This window comes from Bubalus bubalis, chromosome 3, assembly GCF_019923935.1.
Source record: "Bubalus bubalis isolate 160015118507 breed Murrah chromosome 3, NDDB_SH_1, whole genome shotgun sequence".
NCBI lineage: Eukaryota > Metazoa > Chordata > Mammalia > Artiodactyla > Bovidae > Bubalus > Bubalus bubalis.
In genome coordinates, this window is record NC_059159.1 from 27,379,159 (window position 1) to 27,404,682 (window position 25,524).

Sequence of the window (25,524 nt, forward strand, 5' to 3'; positions counted from 1 at the left end):
GATGCTGAAAGCTGAAGCTCCAATACTTTGGCCATCTGATGCACAGAGCCAATTTATTGAAAAAGACCCTGATGCTGGGAAAGACAGAAAGCAGGAGAAGGGGGTGACAAAGGATGAGATGGTTGGATGACCGTACTGACTCAATGCACGAGTTTAAGCAAGTTCCAGGAGATGGTGAAGGACAGGTCCATGGGGTTGCAGAGTGTCAGACATGACTAAGCAACTGAACAACAGCAGCAGCAACAAGATGACGTGGTGCCCAGGAAACAGGACAGAGGAGAGACAGGAAAAGAACTCCCAGCAAGAAAATGAGAGCAAATTCCAGGACCAGAGCAAACACAGTAAAGTCTACCTTTGGAGAATGGAAATAATGCTGCCAAGAAACTGGTTTTATATTTGGCCATTTGAGAATGTTTACATTTATGATTTGTTGGGTATCTGTCAGCGAATTAGTGATAGGTGTATAGAAACCTAAGCAAAAGAAACAAAATAAAAACAAAAAAAACCTGAGGCTTTACTAAAAATTAAAGAAAATCAAAGTTGTAAAAGAAAGGAAATGTAATCATAGCATAATCTGTGAGTAGGCTGTTGTTAGTATTTATATAATCATAATGATACAAACAGTGAATCTTAATTTAAATGAAACTGAAATATAATTAACTGAAATATGAAAGGAAAGATGATGGTTTAAATAGCTATGTCCTTGTCATCTTTCACTATAAAGTCAACAGCTAATAATACAGCATTTTTTAAACCCGTGGTCCTAATGTGATCCACAGAATTCAGAAAATGATGAGTGACTACTTGCTCTATTTTTTCAAAGAAAGTACATAGCTAGTACTGTTTTAGACACATGGAGTATAGTTAATTCACTATACAAATGGGGTGCTGTAGGGCATTAGGACTTGATTTTCTCACAGAATCCCAATTGAAAAAGAGAGAGACCAAAGAATAGCACATGAAGATGTGATTTAGATACCTGAAGATAAATACGCAAAGTGACATGAGAGGTGATAAGAGATATTCTCTTGAGAATGGGAATGAAGAGTCAGTAGAGGCAAGGGGCTACTACGGCTCTTCATATTTTGTATTACCATTTGACCATTTGTATTACCATTCAATGCATACATACATTGAAAAAAAAATGTATTAGTTGCTTAGTAGTGTTCAATTCTTTGAAATCCAATGGACTATAGCCTGTCAGGCTACGCTGTCCATGGAATTCTCCAGGCAAGAATACTGGAATGGGTAGCCATTCCCTTCTCCGGGGGATCTTCCCAACTCAGGGTCTGAACCCAGGTCTCCTGCGCTGCAGAAAGATTATTTACCATCTAAGCAACCAAGGAAGTATTTTGTTATTACCATTTAACCTTAATACTATATATATGCTTTACTCTAATAAAAATATGTTTTTGATTTTTAAAAAGAGGTTCAAAATGATAAGTGGGCACAAGTGTTAATAAGTAGGTTTAGGAGAGGATGGAAAAGCAAATTTCACTTTTTATACACTGCATTGTTTAATTTCTTAAATAAATAAACAATAAAAAAATATTTTAATAGGGCACAGCCTTTGAAATCAAAGTCTTAGATTGAATGCTAGTTCCACCTCTTGTTAGTCTGGACAAAATAGTATACAACTCTGAGCTTCTTTATATGTGAAGGGAAGGACATCCGTCTCGTAAGGTTATAATTAAGATAAAATTATATGATGGTAACATATATAATGTAACATATATGGTACATTAAGTTAAGTATTAATTTAAATGGTTTTTAAGGTTAAATGGTATTAAGGTTAAATGGTAATAACAAAATACTTCCCTGGTTGCTCAGATGGTAACATATATAAATGTTAGCTAACCTTTATTGAACTGGGCACTCTGCCAATGATTTAACATATATTGATTCATTTACTCCTTACAATCATGTAAGGTATTATCATAATTTTCTTTCATGGATGTAGAAACTTACCTCAGATTCAAATCCAGGTCAGGATTAGAATGCATATAGTCTTATCCTAGGGTTTCCCTGATAGCTCAGATGGTAAAAAAAACCCGCCTGCAATGAGGGAGACCTGGGTGTGATCCCTGGGTTGGGAAGAGCCCCTGGAGAAGGGAACAGCTACCCACTCCAGTATTCTGGCCTGGAGAACTCCAATTCAGACGACCTTCATTAAGATGATACACAACCATTCTCCTCTAATCACTAAACAGCCTCCCCATGTAAAATGATACTAAAATAAGACTAATTTCTTGCAGTCATGAAACCATTACAGTTTTGAAGGCAATACATTCTCTTCTTCCTGATTTGGAGGAAGGAGTAGGTTTTTTCAAATTATACTTTCCCCACTTTTGCTTTTATGTTTTCCCAAGTTCCACAAACCATGGACTATTCCTTTATGGAATACTCCTTCACTGTCTTTTTTCCCCATCCTTCTTCATGCTTCTAGTCCCTGATGCTACAAAGGTAACAGTTCACAGAACATGTAAATTATGTACAAGGTCTGGCTTCAAAAAGAGAAAACTTAAATATAACATCAACATTTCTTCAGCAAAACATCTGAATGCACTTTATCTGGTCAGAGACCGGGGAACAGCAATGTGCTTAGGGGAGATGGGAAAAGGAAAGAAGTAAGATATCCCAGTTAGACTTGAACAATACCTTGAGCCTTTATATCCACTGAGATCTTTGTCCATATCCAACTCAGGAGTGGATTCAATGATTGCCTGAACTTCTGACTTCTCTTCATTTTCAGCAGAACCTTAGAAAAGGACAAGATAACAAAAATAACGCATATAACACATACAGCCCCTGATATGAAAATTGTTTCTATGGTTGTAAATACATCATTTGATCATAAAAATTTTCAGAGAGCTGAGAAGCACAAGGTTAGACAGACAACAGGTCATATATTCAATTAACAGTCAATATGGAAATTTAAAAAAAAACAACGAAAGTTTTCATTTGTGTTACTTTGGGCACAAAGCACTGTACACCAGGCCAGAACTCAGTACCTTCTCACATTTGCATCATTTGGATTTACTGAACACTTTGCCAGTATAGAAAAAACTAAGGTTACTTACCTGTTGATATGTTTCTAGTTTCCTGGCCTACTTGTACTTCGATATGCTTGCTTATCTCTGACTTATCGGGTGTATCTGCAACCTTCACAATTCCTTCGTTCTCCTCATGTAAGGGAGTATCGCTAGGTGTTGCTGCCACATCTGAAGCAGCTGTTGATGCTGGAGTGGTAGCTTTAGATCCTCCCTGGCTAACATCAGAAAGTTCATCCTACGAATATAATTAGGGAAAACATTTTGATGAGTAATTTATTTAAATAGCCTTTTAAATAGGTTAAGAAACTTGAGAGAAAATTCTGTTAAAAACTAGTAAGTCACTTATTACCAAAGGTAATCAACAAATAATCTCTGTAGCTTGTTTTCAAGTAACTGAGTAATAGTTAAATAGTAATATTTTTCCAGACATACGTTGAGATTCTTCTAAATAGAAAAAGTATAGATAAAGGAGGGCTGGCAGTATTATCAATAAAAGCACACACTAATGTCATCATCAGAGTTTATAATGGCAGTTCTAATTTGCACAATCATTTGATAATGAAGACTTGTCTCAAACACTTGAAGACGTACTGTGTGGTGGTTGTTACTGTTCAGTAGCTCAGTCATGTCCAGCTCTTTGTGACCCCATGGACTGCAGCACTCCAGGCTTCCCTGTCCTTCACCATCTCCCAGAGTTTGCTCAAATTCATGTCCATTAACTTGGTGATGCTATCTAACCATCTCATCCTGTCACCCTCTTCTCCTCCTGCCCTCAATCTTTCCCAGCATCAGGGTCTTATCCAATGAGTCAGCTCTTAGAATGAGGAGGCTAACATATTGAAGCTCCAGCTTCAGCATCAGTCCTTCCAATGAATATTCAGGGCTCATTTCCTTCAGATTGCCTGGTTTGATCTCCTTGCAGTCCAAGGGACTCTGAAGAGTCTTCTCTAGAACCACAATTGGAAAGCATCAATTCATATTCATGTTCAGCCTTCTTTATGGTCCAACTTTAAGGTCACATCCGTACATGACTACTAGAAAAACCATAGCTTTGCCTATTCAGACCTTTGTTCACAAAGTGATGTCTCTGCTATTCAATACACTGTCTAGGTTTGTAGCGCAACTGTCTTTTAATTTCATGGCTGCAGTCACTGTCCACACTGATTCTGAAGCCCAAGAAAATAACATCTGTGACTGCTTCCACTTCTTCCTCTTCTATTTGTCATAAAGTGATGGGACCAGATGCCATGATCTTAGATTTTTGAATGTTGAGTTTTAATCCAGCTTTTCACTCTCCTCTTTCATCCTCATCAAGAGGCTCTTTAGTTCCTTTTCACTTTCTGCCATTAGAGTGGTATTATCTGCATATCTGAAGTTGTTTATATTTCTTGATTCTAGCTTCTGTTTCCTCCTGCCCAGCATTTCACATGATGTACTCTGCATGTAAGTAAATAAGCAGAATGACAATATTTGAACAGTCAATTGTTGCCAATTTTGAACCAGTCACTTGTTTCATATCTGGTTCTAACTGTTTCTTCTTGACCCACATAGTGGTTTCTCAGGAGGCAGGTAATATAGTCTGGTACTCCTATCAGTAGAAGAATTTTCCACAGCTGTGATCCACACAGTCAAAAGCTTTAGCATAGTCAGTGAAGCAGAAGTAGATGTTTTTCTGGAACTCCCTTGCTTTCTCCATGATCCAACAAATATTAGCAATTTGATCTCTGGTACTTCTCCCTCTTGGAAATACAGTTGGTACATTTGGAAGTTCTTGGTTCAAGTACCACTGAAGCCTAGCTTTAAAGATTTTGCGCATAACTTTGCTAGTATGTGAAACGAGCCCAGTTGTGTGGTAGTTATGCAGATGACACCACCCTAATGGCAGGAAACAAAGAGCAATAAAAGAGCCTCTTAATGAAGGTGAAAGACCAGAGTGAAAAAGCTGGCTTAAAACCCAACCCAACATTCAGAAAACTAAGCTCATGGCATCCGGTCCCATCACTTCATGACAAATAGATGGGGAAAAAAATGGAAACAGTGACAGACTTTATTTTCTTGGGCTCAAAAAATCACTGTGGGATGGAGACTGCAGCCATGAAATTAAAAGATGCTTGCTCCTTGGAAGAAAAGTTATGACAAACCTAGACAGCATATTAAAACGCAGTCATCACTTTGCCAACAAAGGTCTGTATGGTCAAAGCTATGGTTTTTCCAGCAGTCAAGTATGGATATGAGAGTTGAACCATAAAGAAGGGTGATGCCAAAGAACTGACGCTTTCAAACTGCAGTGCTGGAAAAGATTTTTGAGAGTCCCTTGGACTGCAAGGAAATCAAACCAGTCAATCCTAAAGGAAATCAACACTGAATATTCAGTGGAAGGAAAGATGCAGAAGCTGAAGTGCCAATATTTTGGCCATGTGATGCAAAGAACTGACTCACTGGAAAAGATCCTGATGCTGGGAAAGATTGAGGGCAAGAAGAGAAAGGGGCATCCGAGTATGAGATGGCTGGATGCCATCACTGACTGCATAGACATGAGCAAACTCCTAGAGATAGGGGAGGACAGGGAAGTGTGGCATGCTGCAGTCCATGAGGTCCCAAAGTGTCAGGCGTGACTGAGGACTGAATAATAAACAAATGGAATGAAAAGTCTCTGCCACAGTGTTTGACTGAGGGCACAATATTTTTTTCTCCTATGGAAGAAATTATGAAATTTTGTCACTAACAATGCATCCAACTAAAGATAGAAGGAAGAAAGACAATCCTAAATATTAGCCTGTTGTTAAATATAAAATGTATCACTGATCAACAGTAAGTCCTTAAGACTCCAGGTACAAAATAAGGAAAAATTTTTACTAGGACCTAAATGGAAGCTTGGAGAAGGCAATGGCACCCGACTCTGGTACTCTTGCCTGGAAAATCCCATGGACGGAGGAGCCTGGTAGGCTGCAGTCCATGGGGTGGCTAAGAGTCGGACATGACTGAGTGACTTCACTTTCACTTTTCACTTTCATGCATTGGAGAAGGAAATGGCAACCCATTCCAGTATTCTTGCCTAGAGAATCCCAGGGATGGGGGAGCCTGATGGGCTGTTGTCTGTGGGGTCGCACAGAGTCAAACATGACTGAAGCGACTTAGCAGCAGCAGCAGCAGAAGCAGCAAATGGAAGCTGGAAGCACTGATATGAATTATTTAATGTGAAGGTGTAGGGGAGTTGCACGCTATTATTTTATATTCAATCTGTGACATCAAGAGACCTCTAATTCCTATTTTATGTTGCTCTATGTCAATTTTAACTACAAATGCTGCTTTATTTATCTGAAGACCACCAGCCTAACAATTTGAATCACCTGACGTCATTAAGATGTCCTCTTCAATGACACGTGTAGGAGCCCCAAGTGGAGACTTACTGGGCCGTCAAGTCTCTAACAAATGTACTTGTTTTGTAACGCCACTCAAAGTCTTTCAATCTTTAAGAAACTCTATTACAGGCTTTCAAGTCACTAAACAATGCCCACAAAACTAAGGAACCTGACTTGGGGTTCCAGTGCTGTGACTGCAAGTGCTGTGCAAGATAACAAGTCCTGATGAGAGTGAAGAAATTAGGACCCCTGTGTACTGCTGGTGGGGTGATATGATGGTGCAACTGCTATGGAAAACAGTATAACATTTCCTTATAAAATTAAAAATAGAACCACTGTATGATCCAGCACTACCCCTTCTGCTTATAAAACCAAAAGATTTGGAGACAGGGATTCAAAGAGATATTTACACACTCACATTCACGCAGAACTATTCATAGTAATCAACAAGTGGAAGCGACCCAAATGTCCAACAAGGGATGAAATGTATAAACAAAATATGGTGTATAAATATATATATATATATGTATGTATATATATGTATACACACAATGGAATATTATTCAGCTTTAAAATGGGAGGAAATCCTGTGATTTCCTTGATACAATATGGATCAATCTTGAGGATACTATGCTAAATGAAATAAGCTAATCACAAAAAAACAAATACAACATGATTTCACTTACATGAGGTATCTAAAGTGGTCACATTCATAGAAACACTAAGTAGAGTGGTAGTTGACAGTGCTGAGGGGAGGGACTGAAAGAGGAGTTTAATGAGTATACAGCTTCAGATGTGCAAGATAAAAAAGCTCTAGCAATCTGTTTCACAATAATATGAATATTCTTAACACTACTGAAGTGTATAGTTAAAATGGTTACAACAGTAAACTTTACTTTTTTTTCTTAAATCACAATACAAAAAAGAGAATGAGGGGAAAAAAGAGAGAATAGGTGGCATTAATTTTAGCTTCACTTGAGATACCATGGTGAAAACAATCTGGTCTTTGTGCTATTTTTCTACTGGTTTTAGATATCAGGCTAGAAGTCTATACACCTTTACAAAATACTTTCTACTGTTCCATTCATCAATGCCTCACATAACCAGTACTGTATATAGAATATACATGTCACGTATTATTTGCCATTGCCCCATTGCTAGTTATATTCAGAGAGACTATAAAGTAAGTTCACAACTATAAAAATAAATTAGTCAATTAAGGACAATTTAGAAATGTTCTAATATAGTGTTTTCTTAAGTAGCTTGCCTGATTTCCTCTGAAATAAGCTAAAACAGAGGGCAAGTAACTCTGCTATATAAACCTGTCTTTAGTGTCAAAGATTTTAAGCCTAATCTAAGTAAAAGACAAACAGATCACAAAATTCTGTGTATACATGTATTTTCTAGAGAGCTTCATAACTTTAATCTGATTCCTAAAGGAATCCGTGACCCAAAGAAACACTGAGAACCACTAAGATGAAATAAGTCTAGCTCTAAGTTATACTATAGGTTCAAAAAAATTTGGCTTATTGAAACAGAGGCATAGATGACCTACTTCTGAAGATATTTCTGAAAATGATACTGGTTCCACTGTTATGAACCAGGTGATGGCCTTACCCTGGTTAACCCTGATCTAATGGGTAGGATACAGTCTTCTTTTGTCCTTATATCCCCAGTGCCTAGCATATCAAGCCTGACATGAAGTAGGCTCTCAAATGATGTTTGCTGAATGGTGCCTCGACAGGCGCTAAACAAATCTGTTTAACTAGAGAGGCAGCCCATGGTGAAATGACTTACTAGGCTGTCTCCAGGATACTTTCAAGTTGTGTACATTCCGCCCTGAGGACGGTATTTGTGCAAACACAGAAGTCTTCTTACCCAGAGCTGTATAAAGAGAAATCAGCTGAACTTCCATAGGATTTACTTATTCTATTCTCTCCTCTATAGATTACAGTAAAGCCCTAGCAACCACTGTAGAAGAAATAATTTTCTTTCATTTCAGTGGGCTTCCCTGGTGGCTCAGCTGGTAAAAAAAAAATCCGCCTGCAATGTGGGAGACCTGGGTTTGATCCCTGGGTTGGGAAGATCCCCTGGAAAAGGGAAAGGCTACCCAGTCCAGTACTCTGACCTGAAGAATTCCATAGACTGTGTAGTCCACGGGGTCACAAAGAATCAGACATGACTGAGAGACTTTCACTCACTCAGTGAATAACATCAGTAGTCTTCCAAACTGAGCACTTGATATCTTGAGAGTGGCAGTTGAGGAAGTAACCAAAAGTTAATCACTTTCATCTACTTTTTGCAAAATGTTTTGAAAGCCCATTCTCACCTCCTGTTCTATAGCCTTCAGAGGTTCAGGGCTACTTCTGACCTGGGAATAGGGAAATATTATAAAACAGAAAAAAATTCATATATTTACTAGGTGTCAGCATATGTCTAAGTATCTTTGGCTTGTGCTACCTCTCAGGGTAACAAGGTCCATCTCTATTTTCTACTTTGTTCAAATGAGGGTTTGGGGGTTTTGTTTTGACTTAAAATCACCTCCTTTAAGTCTCTATTTTAAGCCATATCATGACTCAAAAGCCACCACTTGGGTCCTATCTTACCCTATACTTTGTCAATAAGCAGTTTATCACTTAACTGTTTTTTATATTCATAAAGGCTTCCCTGGTGGCTCAGTGGTAAAGAATCCGCCTGCCAATGCAGGAGAGACTGATCGGAAAGATCCCACATGCCACAGAGCAACTAAGCCCAAGCCACAACTATTGAACCTCTGCTCTAGAGTCCATGCTCTGCAACAAAAGAAGCCATTGCAACGAGAAGCCCACACAACATAACTAGCCCCTGCTTGCTGCAACTAAAGAAAAGCCCAAACAGCAACGAAGACCCAAATGAACTGAAGCAAAAGTCACTCAGTTGTGTTGGACTCTTTGTGACCCCATGGACTACACAGTCCATGGAATTCTTCCGGCCATAATAGTGGAGTGGGTATAAGTTCCCTTCTCCACGGGATCTTCCCAACTCAGGGATAGAACCCAGGTCTCCTGCACTGCAGGCGGATTCTTTACCATCTGAGCCACCAGGGAAGCCCAAGAATACTGGAGTGGGTAGCCTATCTCTTCTCCAGCAGATCATCCCAACCCAGGAATCGAACCAGGGTCTCCTGCACTTCAGGTGGATTCTTTACCAGCTGAGCTACCAGGGAATCCCCTCAAAAGAGAAATCTTCCTGAAATTTATCCTAATCATCTTGAGTAATTAACATAGTAAATATTCCAATTTAGCATACTTGGCGGAGAAGGCAATGGCACCCCACTCCAGTACTCTTGCCTGGAAAATCCCATGGATGGAGGAGCCAGGCAGGCTGCAGTCCATGGAGTCGTGAAGAGTTGGACATGACTAAATGACTTCACTTTCACTTTTCACTTTCATGCATTGGAGAAGGAAATGGCAACCCACTCCAGTGTTCTTGCCTGGAGAATCCCAGGGACGGCGGAGCCTGGTGGGCTGCCATCTATGAGGTCGCACAGAGTTGGACACGACTGAAGCAACTTAGCAGCAGCAGTAGCAGCAGCAGCATACTTGGAAATGCTAAACACACTCTTCTTCCCCCTGCCTCACCCCCTATCATTTCTGAAACTGATAGAGAACACTAATAATTAAAGGGTGACCAAGATTCAAATCCTTTCTCAAAAAACATTTATTACTCATATTCTCTACTTGTACATTTGCCCTCTTTGAGACAACAGTGTTTCTCTTAAACAGAAAACAACTTCAAGTTTTAAATATTCTTAGTCTGGAAATCCATCAGTCTTTTTGAAAGTCTAAAATATAGCTGTGCTGCACTCTCTTAGTTCCCACCCAAAAAAGTACAGATGAACAAGAAAAGATTCACTTTTTTCCTAAATGAAACATAATTGACTTACAACATTATATTAGTTTCATGTGTATAATGCAGTGGTTTGGTATTTTTAGACATTAGAAAATGATCACCAAGTCTAAGTAACAACTGTTGCCATACAAAGTTATTGCAATATTATTGACTGTATTCCCTATGCTGTACATTATATCTCTTTGACTTCTTTATTCTATGAATGTAGCTTTGTACCTCCCTCACCTATTTCACTCATCTCCTCACACCCCACTCCCTTCCGGCAACTTCAATTTGTCCTCTGTACCTATGAGTCCGCTTCTGTTTTATGTTTGTTCATTTTGCTTTGTGTTTTTAGGTTCCACATATGAGAGAAATCACATGGTATTTGTCTTTCACTGACTGATTTTTTTTCACTTGGCACATACCCTCTAGGTCCAACCATGTTATCAAAACTGGCAAGATTTTTTAATAAGGTTGGATGATATTCCATTTAATATACCACCACATGATTCACTCTGTACAAACCAGACTGCATCTCCTTTAATATCTGTTTACACGAGCTTTGATTTTGGATTCTCATCTTTAACTCTTCTCAAATAACATTTCATCAAAAGCTAGGTAAATAACTCTCTAAATAAAAATGAAAAGATTGTGAATATGTATTTCAAAATGGAAAACAAAAAGCTGCAGGAAATACTTAAAAGAGCATAAACTCATTTATCTTACAAAGACATATATGAGTATGTATTATCTATGTGCAATATAGACTTCCCTGATAGAATCCACCTGCAATGCAGGAGACCCCAGTTCAATTCCTGGGTTGGGAAGATCCCCTGGAGAAGGGATAGGCTCCTCACGCCCATATTCCTGGGCTTCCCTTGTGGCTCAGTTGGTAAAGAATCTGATTGCAATGTGGGAGACCTGGGTTTGATCCCTGGGTTGGGAAGATCTCCTGGAGAAGGGAAAGGCTACCCACTCCAGTATAATCCATGGGGTCAAAAAGAGTCGGACACGACTGAGCAACTTTTACTTTCACTTTTCATGTGCAGATGTGAAGAAAGGAGCATGAAGAATATACCAACTGAGGATACACCAATAACTGAGGGGAAGGAATGGAATTTACATTTTTTACTCTAGATTCAATATATTTATATATTTGATTGTGAAACCTTATTAATATAACCTTTTAAAAGAATTATTAAGCCTGCTTTATAAAATATGGGATCTCAGATCAACTTTACATTTCTAGCATCTGGTATTGTTTGTGACCCAGTAGGTATCAAAGTTTTTTAATGTAAAAAGCAAAGTAATTTTTCTTCAACAGAAAATACTTAAAGCTATTTTTCCTAAGAGTTTGTTTAAACATTAAATATCAATAGTAATAAATATGCATGTGCCAATTACTTCAAAAGAAGTCACATTAGAAATATAAGGTTTAAATACCATAATTTTTAACAGTGTTATTTTTCACCAACCAAGTTTTACCAGTTTCCATTCTCAACATACACAAGCATCTGGGTCAACACACAACATAATAAATATGCCAAAAAGAGGGGGGGAGAAAATCTTATTTATTAACATTAACACCCATTAAAAAAGAACTAATCTACTGCATCTTTTCTAAGCAAGAGTTTAAAAGGGAAGGCCCTTTTAAGTATGAATCTTATAATGTTATCAGTTATACCTCAATAAAAATGAATGAATGAATGAATGGAAAAGTACCAAAATATTAAGAAGAGTAAGTCTTAACTCAGTTTTCCCTTTAAACCCCCATTGTCAGCTGTGGATGATTCCTGAAGTTATCAAATAAGGATATACCTGGGTGGGAAAGTTGGTAAATAACAACTGAAGTTATAGGACTTTCCTGGTGGTGCCGTAGTTAAGAATCTGCCTGCCACTGCAGGGGCCATGGGTTTGATCCCTACTCTGGGACGATTCCACATGCCATGGGGAAACTAAGTCCATGTACCACAACCACTGAGCCCACACTCTAGAGCCTGTGTTGCAACTACGGAGCCTCCATGCTCTACAGCCGCTGATCCGCAACTGGAGAAGCCACGGCAATGAGAAGCCTGTGCGCTACCACGCTCGCCACATGGCGAGAAAGCCAGCGCAGCAACCAAGACCGGTGCAGCTCAAGTAATACATTTGTATTGTTATTTAATATTATTCAATTATTGGTGGATGTATTTTGAGATTTATAAATAAGTCTCAATTATTAAATAAGTCTTAATTTGAGAATTATTAAATAACAAGTATTTAATATTAATATTAAATAATATTCCTTATGCTCTGTCCCAAGGAAACCATAAAAAATTACAACATATAATCCTTTTTTTTTTGCATCCCAGCATATATTTTGAAAACTTTTACACTGATACCAAAGACAGGCAAAGACACTACAAGAAAATTACAAATATCCTTTACAACTACTGACATAGAAGTATTGAACAAAACACAAGCAAACCAAAGCAGTACATTAAAAGGTTTATACACTATGATCAAATGGGATTTATTCCTGGAATTTTAGAATGGGTCAACAGACAAAAATTAATCCATGTGATATGTCACCTTAATAGAATGAAGGATAAAAACCCCAAATCATCTCAACTGATGCAATAATAGAATGACAAAATTCCACATCTTTTCACAATAAAAACACTTAATGAACGAGAAACAGAAAGAAACTCACTATAATTAAAGCCATATATGAAAAACCCATGGCTAAAAACATACTCAGTGGTAAAAGACTAAGTTTTTCCCTTAGAATTAGGAACAATGTCCACTTTTGCCACTTCTAATAAATATTATATTAGAGGTTGTAGGCAGAGCAAATAGACAAGAAGAAGAAATAGGCCTTCAAATTAGAAAAGAAGTAAAATTATCTCTATTCACTGACAACATGATCTTATATCGAGAAAACCCTAAAGATTACACACACAAAATTAAAGCTAATCAATGAATTCAGCAAAGTTCCAAGATACAAAATCAACACACAAAAATCAGTTGCAACGAACAATCCAAGAAGATAATTAAGAAAACAATTCCATTTACAATAGCATAAAAAGAATAAAATACTTAGGAATAAATGTAACCTCTAGTCAAAGTCTCAATGGTGATGCAGCTTTGAAATGAGAGAGGCGGTGGTTATACAACACTGCGAATGCACTGAACGCCACCTGACTGTACACTTTAACGTGGTTCGTCATGTTTTGTCCAGGCAATACCCAGCTTGCTTGCTTTCTCTTTCCTCCCAACATTTTACTTTTAGAATTTTTCAGTGAACACCCACATACTCATGACCTCGTTTCTACCCATTAGCATTTTACTATTCTTTACTATTATCACATAACTACCCATCTTTCCACCAGGCCAAGATGCATTTCAAAGACACTGTCATCATCAATACACTTCAGCCCTAAACATTTCAGCACATGTCATCAACTAGAGCTCAGTATCTGTTTTACATATTGTTGAGTTAAACTTACATAAAATGCACAAATTGTATTTTGCTGAGTGTTGACAAACGCACCCATCTGTCTAACCCAACCCCCTATCAAGATATAGTACATTACCATCATCCTAGATATTTCCCTCAGGCCCTTTCTTAGTCGATCCCACTCACATCCCATCAGAGACAACTACTGTTCTAATTTTGTCCCGACCACACATTCATTTTCCATTATATAAAACTTCATATAGTTGGTACCACAGAACATGTATTCTTTTATCTAAGACTTCCATCATTCAGCATGATGTCTTTGAGAACTGCTTCTCTTTTAGACCTCCAATTTTGTAATTCAGAGCTAGGAGGATGCTCCCAGATCAATTAAAAAAAAAAAGGCAGAAATTGAGCAATTCACAAGACATATAAAGTGAAAGGGAGAAAAAAAGTAAAGTGAAGTGTGATTCATACAGTACTTGTAGGGAAAAAAAAAGATGTAAGCTTTTATATGCTCAAAATAACTCAGGAAGGACACAAGAAACTGGTTACAGAAGTTGCCTTGAGGGAGGGGAAAGACACTAAAGGAGAGATTTTTTTGGTAAAAAACTGAAGCATAATACACGTACAAGTAAGTTCACATAACACAAGTGTACAGCTCAGTTTTCACAAACTGAATACATCTGAGTAAGCTGCGCTTAGAACAGGAGTCAGAATCTTGTCAGCACCCTAAAAGCAAAAAAGATAACCCTCTATCACAATTCTTTCTGGGGGGCTCTGCTGGGTCTTCAGTGCAGTATGGGCTGTCTCCAGTTGCGGCGTGTGGAGGCCACCCTCTAGTTGCTGTGCGCAGACCTCTCGCTGCAGAGGCCTCCCTTGTTGTGGGGCATGGGTTTCAGGGCGCACAGGTTTCAGGGCACACGGGCTTCAGTGGTTGCAGCTCCCGGGCTCTAGAGCACAAGCCCAGTGGTTGTGGGCTTAGTTGCTCCAGAGCATGTGGGATCTTCTCAGCCCAGGGATCGAACTGTGTCTCTTGCATTGGAAGGCAGATCCTTTACCACTGAGCCACCAGGAAGCCCGCTTCTGTTGTTTATACTCTGGATTTTGGCCATGAGGCATGTGGGATCTTCTGACATTTTAACTGTGGCTTGGTGTGGGTCTCTTTGGGACATCTTGTTTGGGACTCACTGCTTTCTGGACTTGGCTGCCTGGTTTCTTTGCCAGATTAAGAGACTTATTAAATAAGTTTTAATAAGAAATAATAACGTATTAAATAAGCCTCAATCATTAATAAATAAGTCTTAATTTGAGTATTATTTACTATTAATAATCTCAAGCAAAACATAAAATATTATAACAAATAATCCATTTTTCTTAAAACTCTATTTTTATTTTACTCTACTGTAAATACTAATATAAAAATCCAAAGGAAATAATGTATAATATAAACCAATGGAAAAACCCAACATAAGGATCAAAGGAGGATCCTTATGTTACAATCCATAAGCACATTTAGTGCCTAGATCTTGGTTCCTAAATATTTTCTCCAATAAACAGAACTAGGGTTTCTTTGAGAAGCAGTCAATTGCACAGCAGGTACAGGGAAAATACAAGAGCCTGGAGCATCTGGTGGTGTCAGGAAGGAAGGACTCAGAAGAGTATGGGCATAAAGGGTATTAGGATGACTCCTGAAAGAGCTCCTGATGTCCTAAGCTGAAACCATTTGAGCAACAAAATAAATATAGTAAGTACCCTACACACAAAACTGCAAGTTTCGAACTTGCAAAAATGAGAACGTGCATTCCATCAATGTCAGGTATGAGTGAAATTGGGAGTCTCCTACTGCTGACGATCTTTCAGCTCCACCATCTCCCATCTTCTCTCCCTCCTCTAGTCAGCAACTCTTCTTGCCTGTTGTACTTTTAAGGGTACTGTACTGTAAGATTAAAAAGTTTTCTTTATTTTCTGTGTTTGTTTTTATTTGTGTGAAAAGTATTATAAACCTGTTACAGCACAGTACCATTTGACTGGTTGTGTTAGTTGGGTAACTAGGCTAACTTTGTCAGACTTACAAATTGGATTTAGGAACGTGCTTTGAAAATGGAACTTGTTCGTATGTATAGGACTTACTATAACAGTGTTGGATAACCTACAGAATAAAATAGTATCTATTAATTCAAACAAGGAAAGAAAGAAGGGAGGGAATGAGTAGCTCTCCCTAATAAATGCAGAATGAAGAAAACAGAAAATAAGCATTAGAACACCACAATAGTGATTATTATAGCTAAGATTCACTGATGGGTACTAAAATCAGTAAATGAAAGTTTGAGAAACAGGATATCAGCACAGTCTCAAAATACATCCACCAAGATATTTATTAATCAAATTATAAAGAGAAAAACAATAACTTTACAGTGGAGAAATCCAACATACACTAGATGAACCAAGCAATGAAGGTTAACATCACCATTACAGCATGCTGCTTCTGTAGCAACCTTATTAAAAATATATAGCCTCAATCTAACCATGAGAAACCATCAGAGAAGCCCAAATTTAGAGACAGTCTACAAAATAACCAACCAGTATTCTTTCAGCTTGAAGGTCATGAAAGACAAGCAAAGACTGAGAAGCTCACATATTAGAAGGGACTGAGGCAACATAACTCAATGCCATGTGGGATCCTGGACTGGATCCTGGAACCAAAAAAGAACACTGGTGGGAAAATTGGCAAAATCTGAATAAAAGTCTGTAGTTCAGCTAATAGTATTGTACCAATGTTAATTTTTTAGTTTTAATCATCTTATCGTGGTTAGTTAATATTGGTGGATGGCAGGTGATGGGTATCGTTCCCTCTGTACTGTTCTTGCAACTTTTCTCTAAGTCTAAAATGTCTAAAAACGAAATATTAAAAAAACAAAAAACAACCAAGAGCATTAACTGTTTTGAGATGTAAAATCATACATGCATTTTACGACAGGATTTTTAATCACAGAAGACACAAGAGTAAGGTTTAACTACTACAAAGATTCAAGCTTGGGAAAACTCAAGAAATAGGAACGACTAAACATAAATGGAGGAGGATGGAAAATTCTTCTAAACAAGAATGCTGGCTCTGTTCAGGCATTTTTCGTTTTGCATGCTAAGCACATCCTCTGAAGAATGCAGCACGCATTGACCGCTGGCTTTATACACCAAACCCTGCTAACAAGACCTTCTCACAGCAGCTCCACTCAAGTAGTTCAAGTCATGCAGTTTTAAAAGAACTCTAAAACTTTCGTAAGTAGGTACCAACCCAATTGCTTTTAGCTAAAATTGTTTTTTCTCCGTTTTAAAAGTCACATTCTATGAATAACCAACAACCTAGGAGACTCTTAAAATGAAAAACGAATAACCTTCTTGGAATATATATACATATTTGCACATTCGCATGTCTGTAGGCGTGTGCAGGTGCATATCCATGCACCAGCTGCATATATACACATACATATGCGTACACGTGAAACCAGACGGAATCTATGAAATCAGTGCCAAAGTGATACCAACCAAGGTCTAAAAACTGTGACAATTTTATGTATAGCATATTTTCAATATTTAAAACATTTTGTTCTCTTTCTATATATGGGCACAAGGGAGAGATATTTGAACTCTAAACTTGTAAAGCAATGAAGAACTTACACAACACAGCTGGTGAGAAAACAAATGGCTACCATCCCTTTGGCAGGCAATTTGGTGATATCTAGCAAAATCTGAAATATGGGCTTTGATTCAGCAATCCCACTTATGGGAACTATAAATACCAGCACAAAATTATGTACAAGGTTTATTCAATTCAGCATTGCTTGTAATGGCAAGAGTTTAGGACAAAGTGAGGTAATCCTATCAGTAAAGTAGATTTTAATGGCAGTTGGTATATGCGATCCCTTTCCCCTGGCCCTTCCTCTGCAATTCTGATGTATTATTCATCTTGCTTCATTCCCTTGTTTTCAATTTCTTTTTACATTGGACTCTCCTTCTAAGCACACAAACAACCCAGTCTGTCCCATTTTTGTTGTTGTTGGCTTGTTTTTAATTTTATAGGGCTCTGGAGGATGTGTAGGGAAATATCTCTGCAAGTTATGCCTCACTAGGAAAATGTCCATTCTAACTTTTCTGGGATAGTTTTTGGAGCTTTTCCTTTTTCTTGGAGCCACCATTCTTGCTTCCCTGATAGCTCAGTTTGTAAAGGGGCTTCCCTGATAGCTCAGTTGGTAAAGAATCCACCTGCAAGGCAGGAGACCCTGGTTCAATTCCTGGGTCAGGAAGATCTGCTGGAAAAGGGATAGGCCACCCACTCCAGTATTCTTGGGCTTCCCTTGTGGCTCAGCCGGTAAAGTATCTGCCTGCAATCCGGGAGACCTGGGTTCAGTCCCAGGGTTGGTAAGATCCCCTAGAGAAGGGAAAGGCTATCCAGTCCAGTATTCTGGCCTGGAGAATTCGATGGACTGTATAGTCCATGGGGTCGCAAAGAGTCGGACAGGACTGAGTGACTTTCACTTTCTGTTATTGCTAGCAAAAGCCTCTTAAAAGTCTACTGCTGAGTGGGTCCGCCTTGGAAGAGAATTTCCTCTTTTTTGGGGGGGACCCTCTTGTTTCCTGACTCTTCAGGGTCATTAACTGATTCCTCTTTGGGAAAACTTGGAAAGACTTCTACAGCCAGCTGTCTCTTCAATATTGCTACTAACTAGCTCCTCCTTGGAAAAAGATTTCTTTTTCTTGGGTTTGGAGGTAATAAGATGGGTCTTCCATTCCATTCTCCCAGGGAGCCTCCTCAGGCTTTTACTTTTTCTTCTTTTGGGGTCTTTTACTTGTCTCCTCATTCCTCCGGGGCACTACTGTTTTCTGAAGATGCCAGGGCAATCACAGCCAGCCTTTTCTTTTCCTTATTCAAGTGTTTCTTCTGTTTCTCCAGCTTCCTAGTAATCTCTGCAGCTACTTCATCTGCCTGAATCATTGCCTCCTTCATGACATGCAGATTTCTTTTGTGGAACCTCTCCAGTCTAATACACAGAAGGACAGTCCCTCCTCAACTTGTTCTTGAAGCTTCTCCCCAAATACACTGATGGGTACCTCAGAGAAGCAATCAAATTGTGAGGCAATACTGCCTTTATTTTGCCAGGTATTAGGAGAGGTGGCCTCTGTTCTTGGCAGCTGCTTGGTCAGTGAAGGTAGAGTGGAAAATGAGTCTGGAAATCTGATCCCTTTGCTGGACCCAGGAAATCACTCAGACACTAGGACTGGCCATCAACCCTACAGCAAGAGGCCTGTTTAAGTGAGAGAGCCCTGATCAGCCATCACCATGAATGTCCCATTCTAAGAGTACTTTTCCCTTTACCCTGGCAACTCAAGATATCCTTTTACTTTCCTCTAACCACAGTTACTTACTTCTTGAGTAACCTACATACTATTTCCTTTTTTCATGAATATAATTCAGTTGGAGGAACAACCTTACCTTAACATTTTTGACCATTTCCAGCCTTAGCTTTTTAACTTTTATTTATTTACTTCTTATTTGGGGGCTTTGCTGAGTCTTGAGCTATCCGGGCTTTTCTCCTGCTGCAGCAAGCAAGGGCTCCCCTCTAGTTTCAGTGCGCAGGATTCTCACTGTGGTGGCATCTCTTGTGGTAGAGCACGGACTCTAGGGAGCAAGGGCATCAGCAGCTGTGGCACGTGGGCTCGGCAGTTATGGTTCCTGGGCTCTCAGCAGTTGTGGCACACAGGCTTCGATGCTCTGCAGCATGTGGGGTCTCCCCAGATCAGGGATCAGACCCGTGTCACCTGCACTGGCAGGCAGATTCTTTACCACTGAGCCACCAGGGAAGTCCCAGTCAGGAACATTTTAAAGAAATGTTCGGTTAAGTCATTTTAAAAATCAATTTTTAAAACAGTATTATACTACTTCAGATAAACTATCATACCTAGTATATCTGCTCCTCCATCCACATCTCCAATTAGGCCTGAACCACTGAGCCACCAGGGAAGCCCCCAGCCTTAGCATTTTTATAATACATTTTCAACAGAAAATGTCATTTAACATAAGAAGTTTCTTTTACCAATTTCACCAGAAGCCCCCCAGTCAAAAATTTCTGTTCAGATCTCTCCTGCTTTCAGCTTTAAACTGATCTCTAAATTAGATTTAAGGACCATCAAAAAGGTGTCAGGTGGAGCTTCAATGTAAGCTGTGGCATTTAGATTGGCCTTGACAGAGTACTTCTACTGGCCGGTAACCTAAGCAGGACACAAATGCGTATGTGGGAAAACTATAAAGAAAAGCAACTGGATGCAAACGTGTGGAGTTCGAGAAAGGTCAGAGATTAAAATTTCTGAAAGCTGATGGGTGGATGGTACTTACAGACATGAAACTTGAGTTACCTAGATTAAGTAGAGCAGAGGGCTGAGCTTTAAGCCCTAGAGAACTCCAACATTTACAAGTCCAAAATCAGCAAAGGAAAAGGACCTGTGAAGAATACCAGAGACTGGGGGGTTGGGGGGCGTGGGGAGGGGGTGGGGAGAAGCATCCTGGGAGCAAAGTGAAAAAAAGCATTTCAAGAAGCAGAGAGTATTCAAATGTATCAAATGCTGCTACAATGTAGCAAGGGAATGGGAATTTTTCATGTTTAGAAAGACTGGTATTTTGGATAATTGTAAAAAAAGGCACACTGGTGCAGTAAGTAGAATTAAAGTCTCAGAGGAATAGGATGAACAGAAAAAAAAAACCACATTCTTCAACCATGCTAAAGTCTGTCCCCACCTTGAGGTCTTTACAGATGCTATTTGACCATCCTGAAACACATATTCCTCTGGACCTTTCCATGCCTGTACATCTTCTTTTCAGGGCACAAGTCACCACTTTCAAGAGAAATTCCTCAGTTACCCCTTCTTACTACTATTCTCTAGCCCCTTACTTTGTTTTATAAAAACAGTACGTTAACACTACTTGAAACTTCATGCTTCCATATATTTGTTTCTTTGTTGATTTTCCCAACAAAAATACAACAAACAAGGAATAAATATGTACAAATACTTCTTTTTAAGTTTTTTAAGAACAACATGTATATTTTCTAGGTAAACCAGTCTTAGCAGATATTCCATTACAGTAATCCCTTGTTATCTGCAGGGGATTGTTCCAGAACTCCCTGTGTTTACCAAAATCTACAGATGCTCAAGTTCCTTACATTAAATGGTATAGTATACCTGAAGATATAACCTTGTTGACTACAACTCTCTCACAGGGAGAAATCTGCAATAAAGCAACAAAAAAGGTCCATAAATCTATAATCATGGCCAAATCTCCTTTACTGCCATTCTTCTGCCATAGTTTCCCTGGTTTTCTCACACAACATTTTCACCTTAACCTTATTTCACACAAAAAAAGTGCCAGTAAAATTAATATTATGAGCATACTCTTAATAGAGCTAGGTCATCCTGAAAGTTCTTAGAAAAATGAAAGTTGAAAAACACATTACAATAGAGATGGTCTAGTCCCACTTCTGTCAGACATGGAAACCAAGACTAGTGTGTTTGTTCAATGCAATCTACATGTGAACTCTAAACCCGACTCCCAGGCTTTTGCAAAGTTAGAAAAAGACATCTGACTAATAACATAGACTTAAGTAAATAGTAAAATATGTCCTGATTATGAGACATATTTCACAAACTTATCCCTTTTGGGGTGGGGCAGATGCTGCATTGGGTCTGCTGCTACACACGGGCTTTCTCTAGTGCAGCAAGCAGAGGCTACTCCCTAATTGCAGTGTGCAGGTTTCTCATGGTGGTGGCTTCTCTTGTTGCAGAGCATGGACTCCAGGGCGCACAGGCTTCAGGAGTTGCGGCGCATGACCTCCAGTAGTTGTGGTACACAGGCTTAGCTGGCCCACAGCATGTGGAATCTCCCCAAACCAGGAGTCTAATCCATTTCCCCTGCATTGGCTGCTGGATTCTTAACCACTGGACCACCAGGGGAAGTCCTGTTAAGCCTTTATCTCATTTACTGGCTTCATGTCCACAGTAGAAACAAACTGGATTTTATTTTAAAAACCTCTCTTGGGAATACCTACCTTAGTATCCCTAGGGAGGACCCAACTCCCCTGTTCAAATCCATCTGTTAATCACTTTATAACTAGTCAGAGAATGGAAAAAACGTGAAGTTAGGCCTACTGTTAAAAATAGTTTGCAGTGGGAGCAAAGCTATGAAATATTTATTTACTTCTTACTGTTTTGAGCACGTTTCAAAGATCAATGAAATGATTCTAAATGCCTCTACCTACTAGAGCTGAGAAACAGACCATTTACATTATGTCAAAAGAATCTTTCTAACATCTAAAACAAATAATCCATTTGACAAACATGTTCTGAGAGACCACTACGTGCTAGGCACCTTTTCTAAGAGCTAGGGACACAGCAGTAAATAAACCACATGGGTCTTACATTCTTAGTGGAGAGAAACAAAATAAATAAGTAAATGACTTCATATTTCAGAGGCATCATAAGAGCTATGTAAGGGGACTTCCCTGATGCTCCAGTGGCTAAGAATCTGAGCTTCCAGTGCAGGGGGCCTGGGTTTATTCTTAGCGAACTAGACCCACATGCCACAACTAAATATCCTGTGTGTCACAACTAAGACTCAGTGCAGCCAAATAAATTAAAAACAAATTAAAAAAAAAAAAAAGAGTTATCTGAGTATTTAAAGCCATGAGAAGTAATCTGGAGAAAGAGACCAGAAAAGAGAGAGAGAGATGTAAGTAACTCAACTGTATTCATTTACGTGGTCTGTTTGTTTCATGACAGAGTAGATATACTAATGTAACAAGGTTCCTTTATAATCAGTTCCCTTTATAAATATTCTACTTTATAAGATATAGACTATAACTTCAAATATTTTTTATTAGTATATCTCCACTCTTAGAATATATTATTATTTATATTTTCAACTTATTTTGTAACAAGTTCTTGGTTAAGAATATAATAACACCAGGCCTTTTTAGCTAAACACACTTCACTTTTGGATATTGCTTTATGAAGGTGCTGAAGAAGTTGTTTTGCTGTCACTCAGCCGTGTCCAACTCTTTGCTACCGACCCCGTGGGCTGCAGCCTGCCAGGCTCCTTTATCCATGGAATTTTCCAGGCAAGAATACTGGAGTGGGTTGCCACTTCCTTTTGTTCTTTTTTTTTTTTAAAGCAAAGCCCTATTAAATTGTGAAGCTTCCCAGCAGTGAACCAAGGATTTTAGGTGGCAATGATTTTCAATTCTTAAAAACATAGGTTCACTGATCACCCCATCCTAAATTCATATAATGTAAATCAAATAGAAACAGCCTAAATGAAATCGAAATGTTGGTCATTAGTATGACAATCAAGATGTAACAATGCTTGACTCCGTTTTCCTATAAAACTTGAAAAATGAGTAATACAAAACAAACTCTGGGAAGAACTTATTTCCAACTTAAAAAAAGCATTTGTTTTACCAAAAAAATGTACACATACTATTTCATTTTTTCTCTTCTGGTTGTCTAGCACTTCAATTTGGATAAGAAAGCTTATAAAACAAACTGAAGATTTTCATAGGATAAAGCTTACCTTCAGACTGGTATGAGAACGTGGTTGACTTAATTCCTGAAATTTCCATTGTTCTGATCCAGGGGTCTCGCCACCTTTCTGAGCGTCAGGTGTAAGCAATCCGTCTCCAGAAGGTAAAGGGAAAATCCCTAATGATATAGGACGTTCTTTTCTATTTGGAGAGGGCAGAAGAACTAAGCATTAATTCATTTTTAAGTTTTATCCATCGTGACTGTAAGTAATAAGCCTGGGCTGTCACTGCTTTAGAGTCATCACTCTTACATAATATCGTGTGCCTATATGAACAAGCAGACTTACCTAAGAGAAAGGACGAAGTCTCAGAACTTACATTAAGCCCCAAGAAATCAATTAAGAAAGGTAGTAAACAAAAAGTTTAGAAAATCTTAAGTTACTGATGAGTTCCTTGCTCAGGAAGCAGTCTGTGGCACAGTTTCACAGCAAGGGGAGCTGCTACAGTTTCACCATGTTTAGGTCAGCCCTAGGCAACTGCAAACAACCCCCACTCCTGCTCCTCTAGGCTTTCCAATTTCTCATATTAATCCCTAAATACTTACCCAAGTCTCTTACGGTGTGTTTTTTCTGCCTTGAGGAAAATGAATACACGGTTTATCAGGCCTACTGATTAAATAGTCAAAAGAACATGTACAAAAAAATGTTGCCTGCCATTCCAATCAAGAAAGAATAGAATGTTGTCTGCCATTCAGCCATTAGCCACTGTAGCCAGTCTGGATGGAGAGCCCTGAGAGGAATTCAGGATGGAGAAAGACGGGATACTGGCCCTGGATAGTTAAGATACATATCAAAGAAATAATATCAGTGAGCCCAGACTCCTCCATCTTCCCAACCATAGAAAAGCACTAAAATCATTAACTTGAGATGTTTGTCTTTTGTTTGTCTTTTGTAATTAGCAAAAACTCCTGAGTATCCGAGTTCCTCCCTTGCTTGTTTGGAATAGTTCCTCAGAGCTATCTGAGAGGCTGCCCTGACGGACTATGATCCTTAAAAACGTCCCTGAGTAAAGCATAAATCTCAACTTTTAGGTTGGGCTTTTTTTCCCCCCAGAGTTTTATCCCCTAAAGTAGGAAAACTATATTTTTCTACAGGAACTCATATTTTTCTGTATGAGTTCCTTTTCATCACAGTATGTATGACAATTCAACTGTCAGTTTTTCCAAACAAGGATGCCCAAAGATTCTTTCAAAAACTGTAGAGTTTCCAGTGTTTTGTGGGAAATTTCAGTGAATAAGCGTTTCAATTTTAATAACAGAACTTGCACGAGAAACACATCCTTTGTTAATACAAAGGGTTTTTAAAGAGTAGAAGCAAGCCTGGTTCTGAAGGTCATTAACTCAAATGGAAATTCGCTAGAAACCAGACACTAAAGGTTTGGAGCTTCTGGTAAAACTGTAAGAACAGGAACACTGAGGTTATATGTAAAAGTTGGAAAATATTCAGTTTTGCTAAATAAATCTATATTCTGTAAGCTTATTTTTATACCAAGAAACTTTAAGCCACTTTTGAAATGTGCCCTCATTGAACACAAAGGATACATTGCTTTCATTTCTAATAACAATCAGGAAGAATTATACAACTGTCAAACACCTTAAAGATTAGGTGAAGCAAAAGGGTTGAGAGACTGTATTCTATCAATGTTGTATGCACAGAGAAACAGAACAGGACTTTTCTCTACCAGAGTTAACTACTCATCACTTCTTCACACTTGGGATACTTTTCCTATTTGATTTGGGAGAAAAATTCAAACACACACAGGCAGCACAATAAAAGGTTAGATTTTAAAACCAAATCTAAGCTTGTCTTTATGACCTGCCAGAACCACCAAATAACAAAGCAGTCAGCTATTCTGTTTATACAAGATTTTCCCAACTGCTGGTTCAGCAAAAAAGCTTTCATAAGTCCACAGCAAAAAGAGGCATTATTTATTATATCCTTACTGGATAATACAGAACACATTATACACATACATGTTTCCACTTATTGTAGAACCTGTTCTTTCTTGAGAATGACTCACCCCTTTCCCCTATCTTTTCTGCTTGATTTTAAAACGCCCTTTATTTCATCAAACGATGGTGACGATGACCGGAAATTTGGGACAGGCAACATATTTTGGGAACTGAAAATCTAAGGATCTTAGACATACTGGATTACTTATTCTTTTTAACA

The 25,524-nt window shown here is 38.6% G+C and overlaps 1 protein-coding gene and 1 non-coding gene across 10 annotated transcripts in view; both read right to left on the minus strand.

The window, feature by feature from the left end:
- The window catches only part of SPAG9 (sperm associated antigen 9), a 150,997-nt gene that overhangs the window by 53,292 nt on the left and 72,181 nt on the right, over nucleotides 1-25,524 (minus strand). For all 9 annotated transcript variants that reach the window (XM_044939115.2, XM_044939114.2, XM_044939113.2 and 6 more), the window contains 3 exons: nucleotides 23,344-23,494; nucleotides 3,081-3,288; nucleotides 2,659-2,758 (listed from right to left, as the gene is read on the minus strand). In XM_044939115.2, the coding sequence (XP_044795050.1) occupies nucleotides 2,659-2,758; nucleotides 3,081-3,288; nucleotides 23,344-23,494 (459 nt within the window). The remainder of the gene's footprint in view (nucleotides 1-2,658; nucleotides 2,759-3,080; nucleotides 3,289-23,343; nucleotides 23,495-25,524) is intronic.
- On the minus strand, nucleotides 18,985-19,071 carry LOC112584147. Its single transcript, XR_003108490.3, has one exon. It is a non-coding gene; the product is annotated as a small nucleolar RNA SNORD86 (small nucleolar RNA).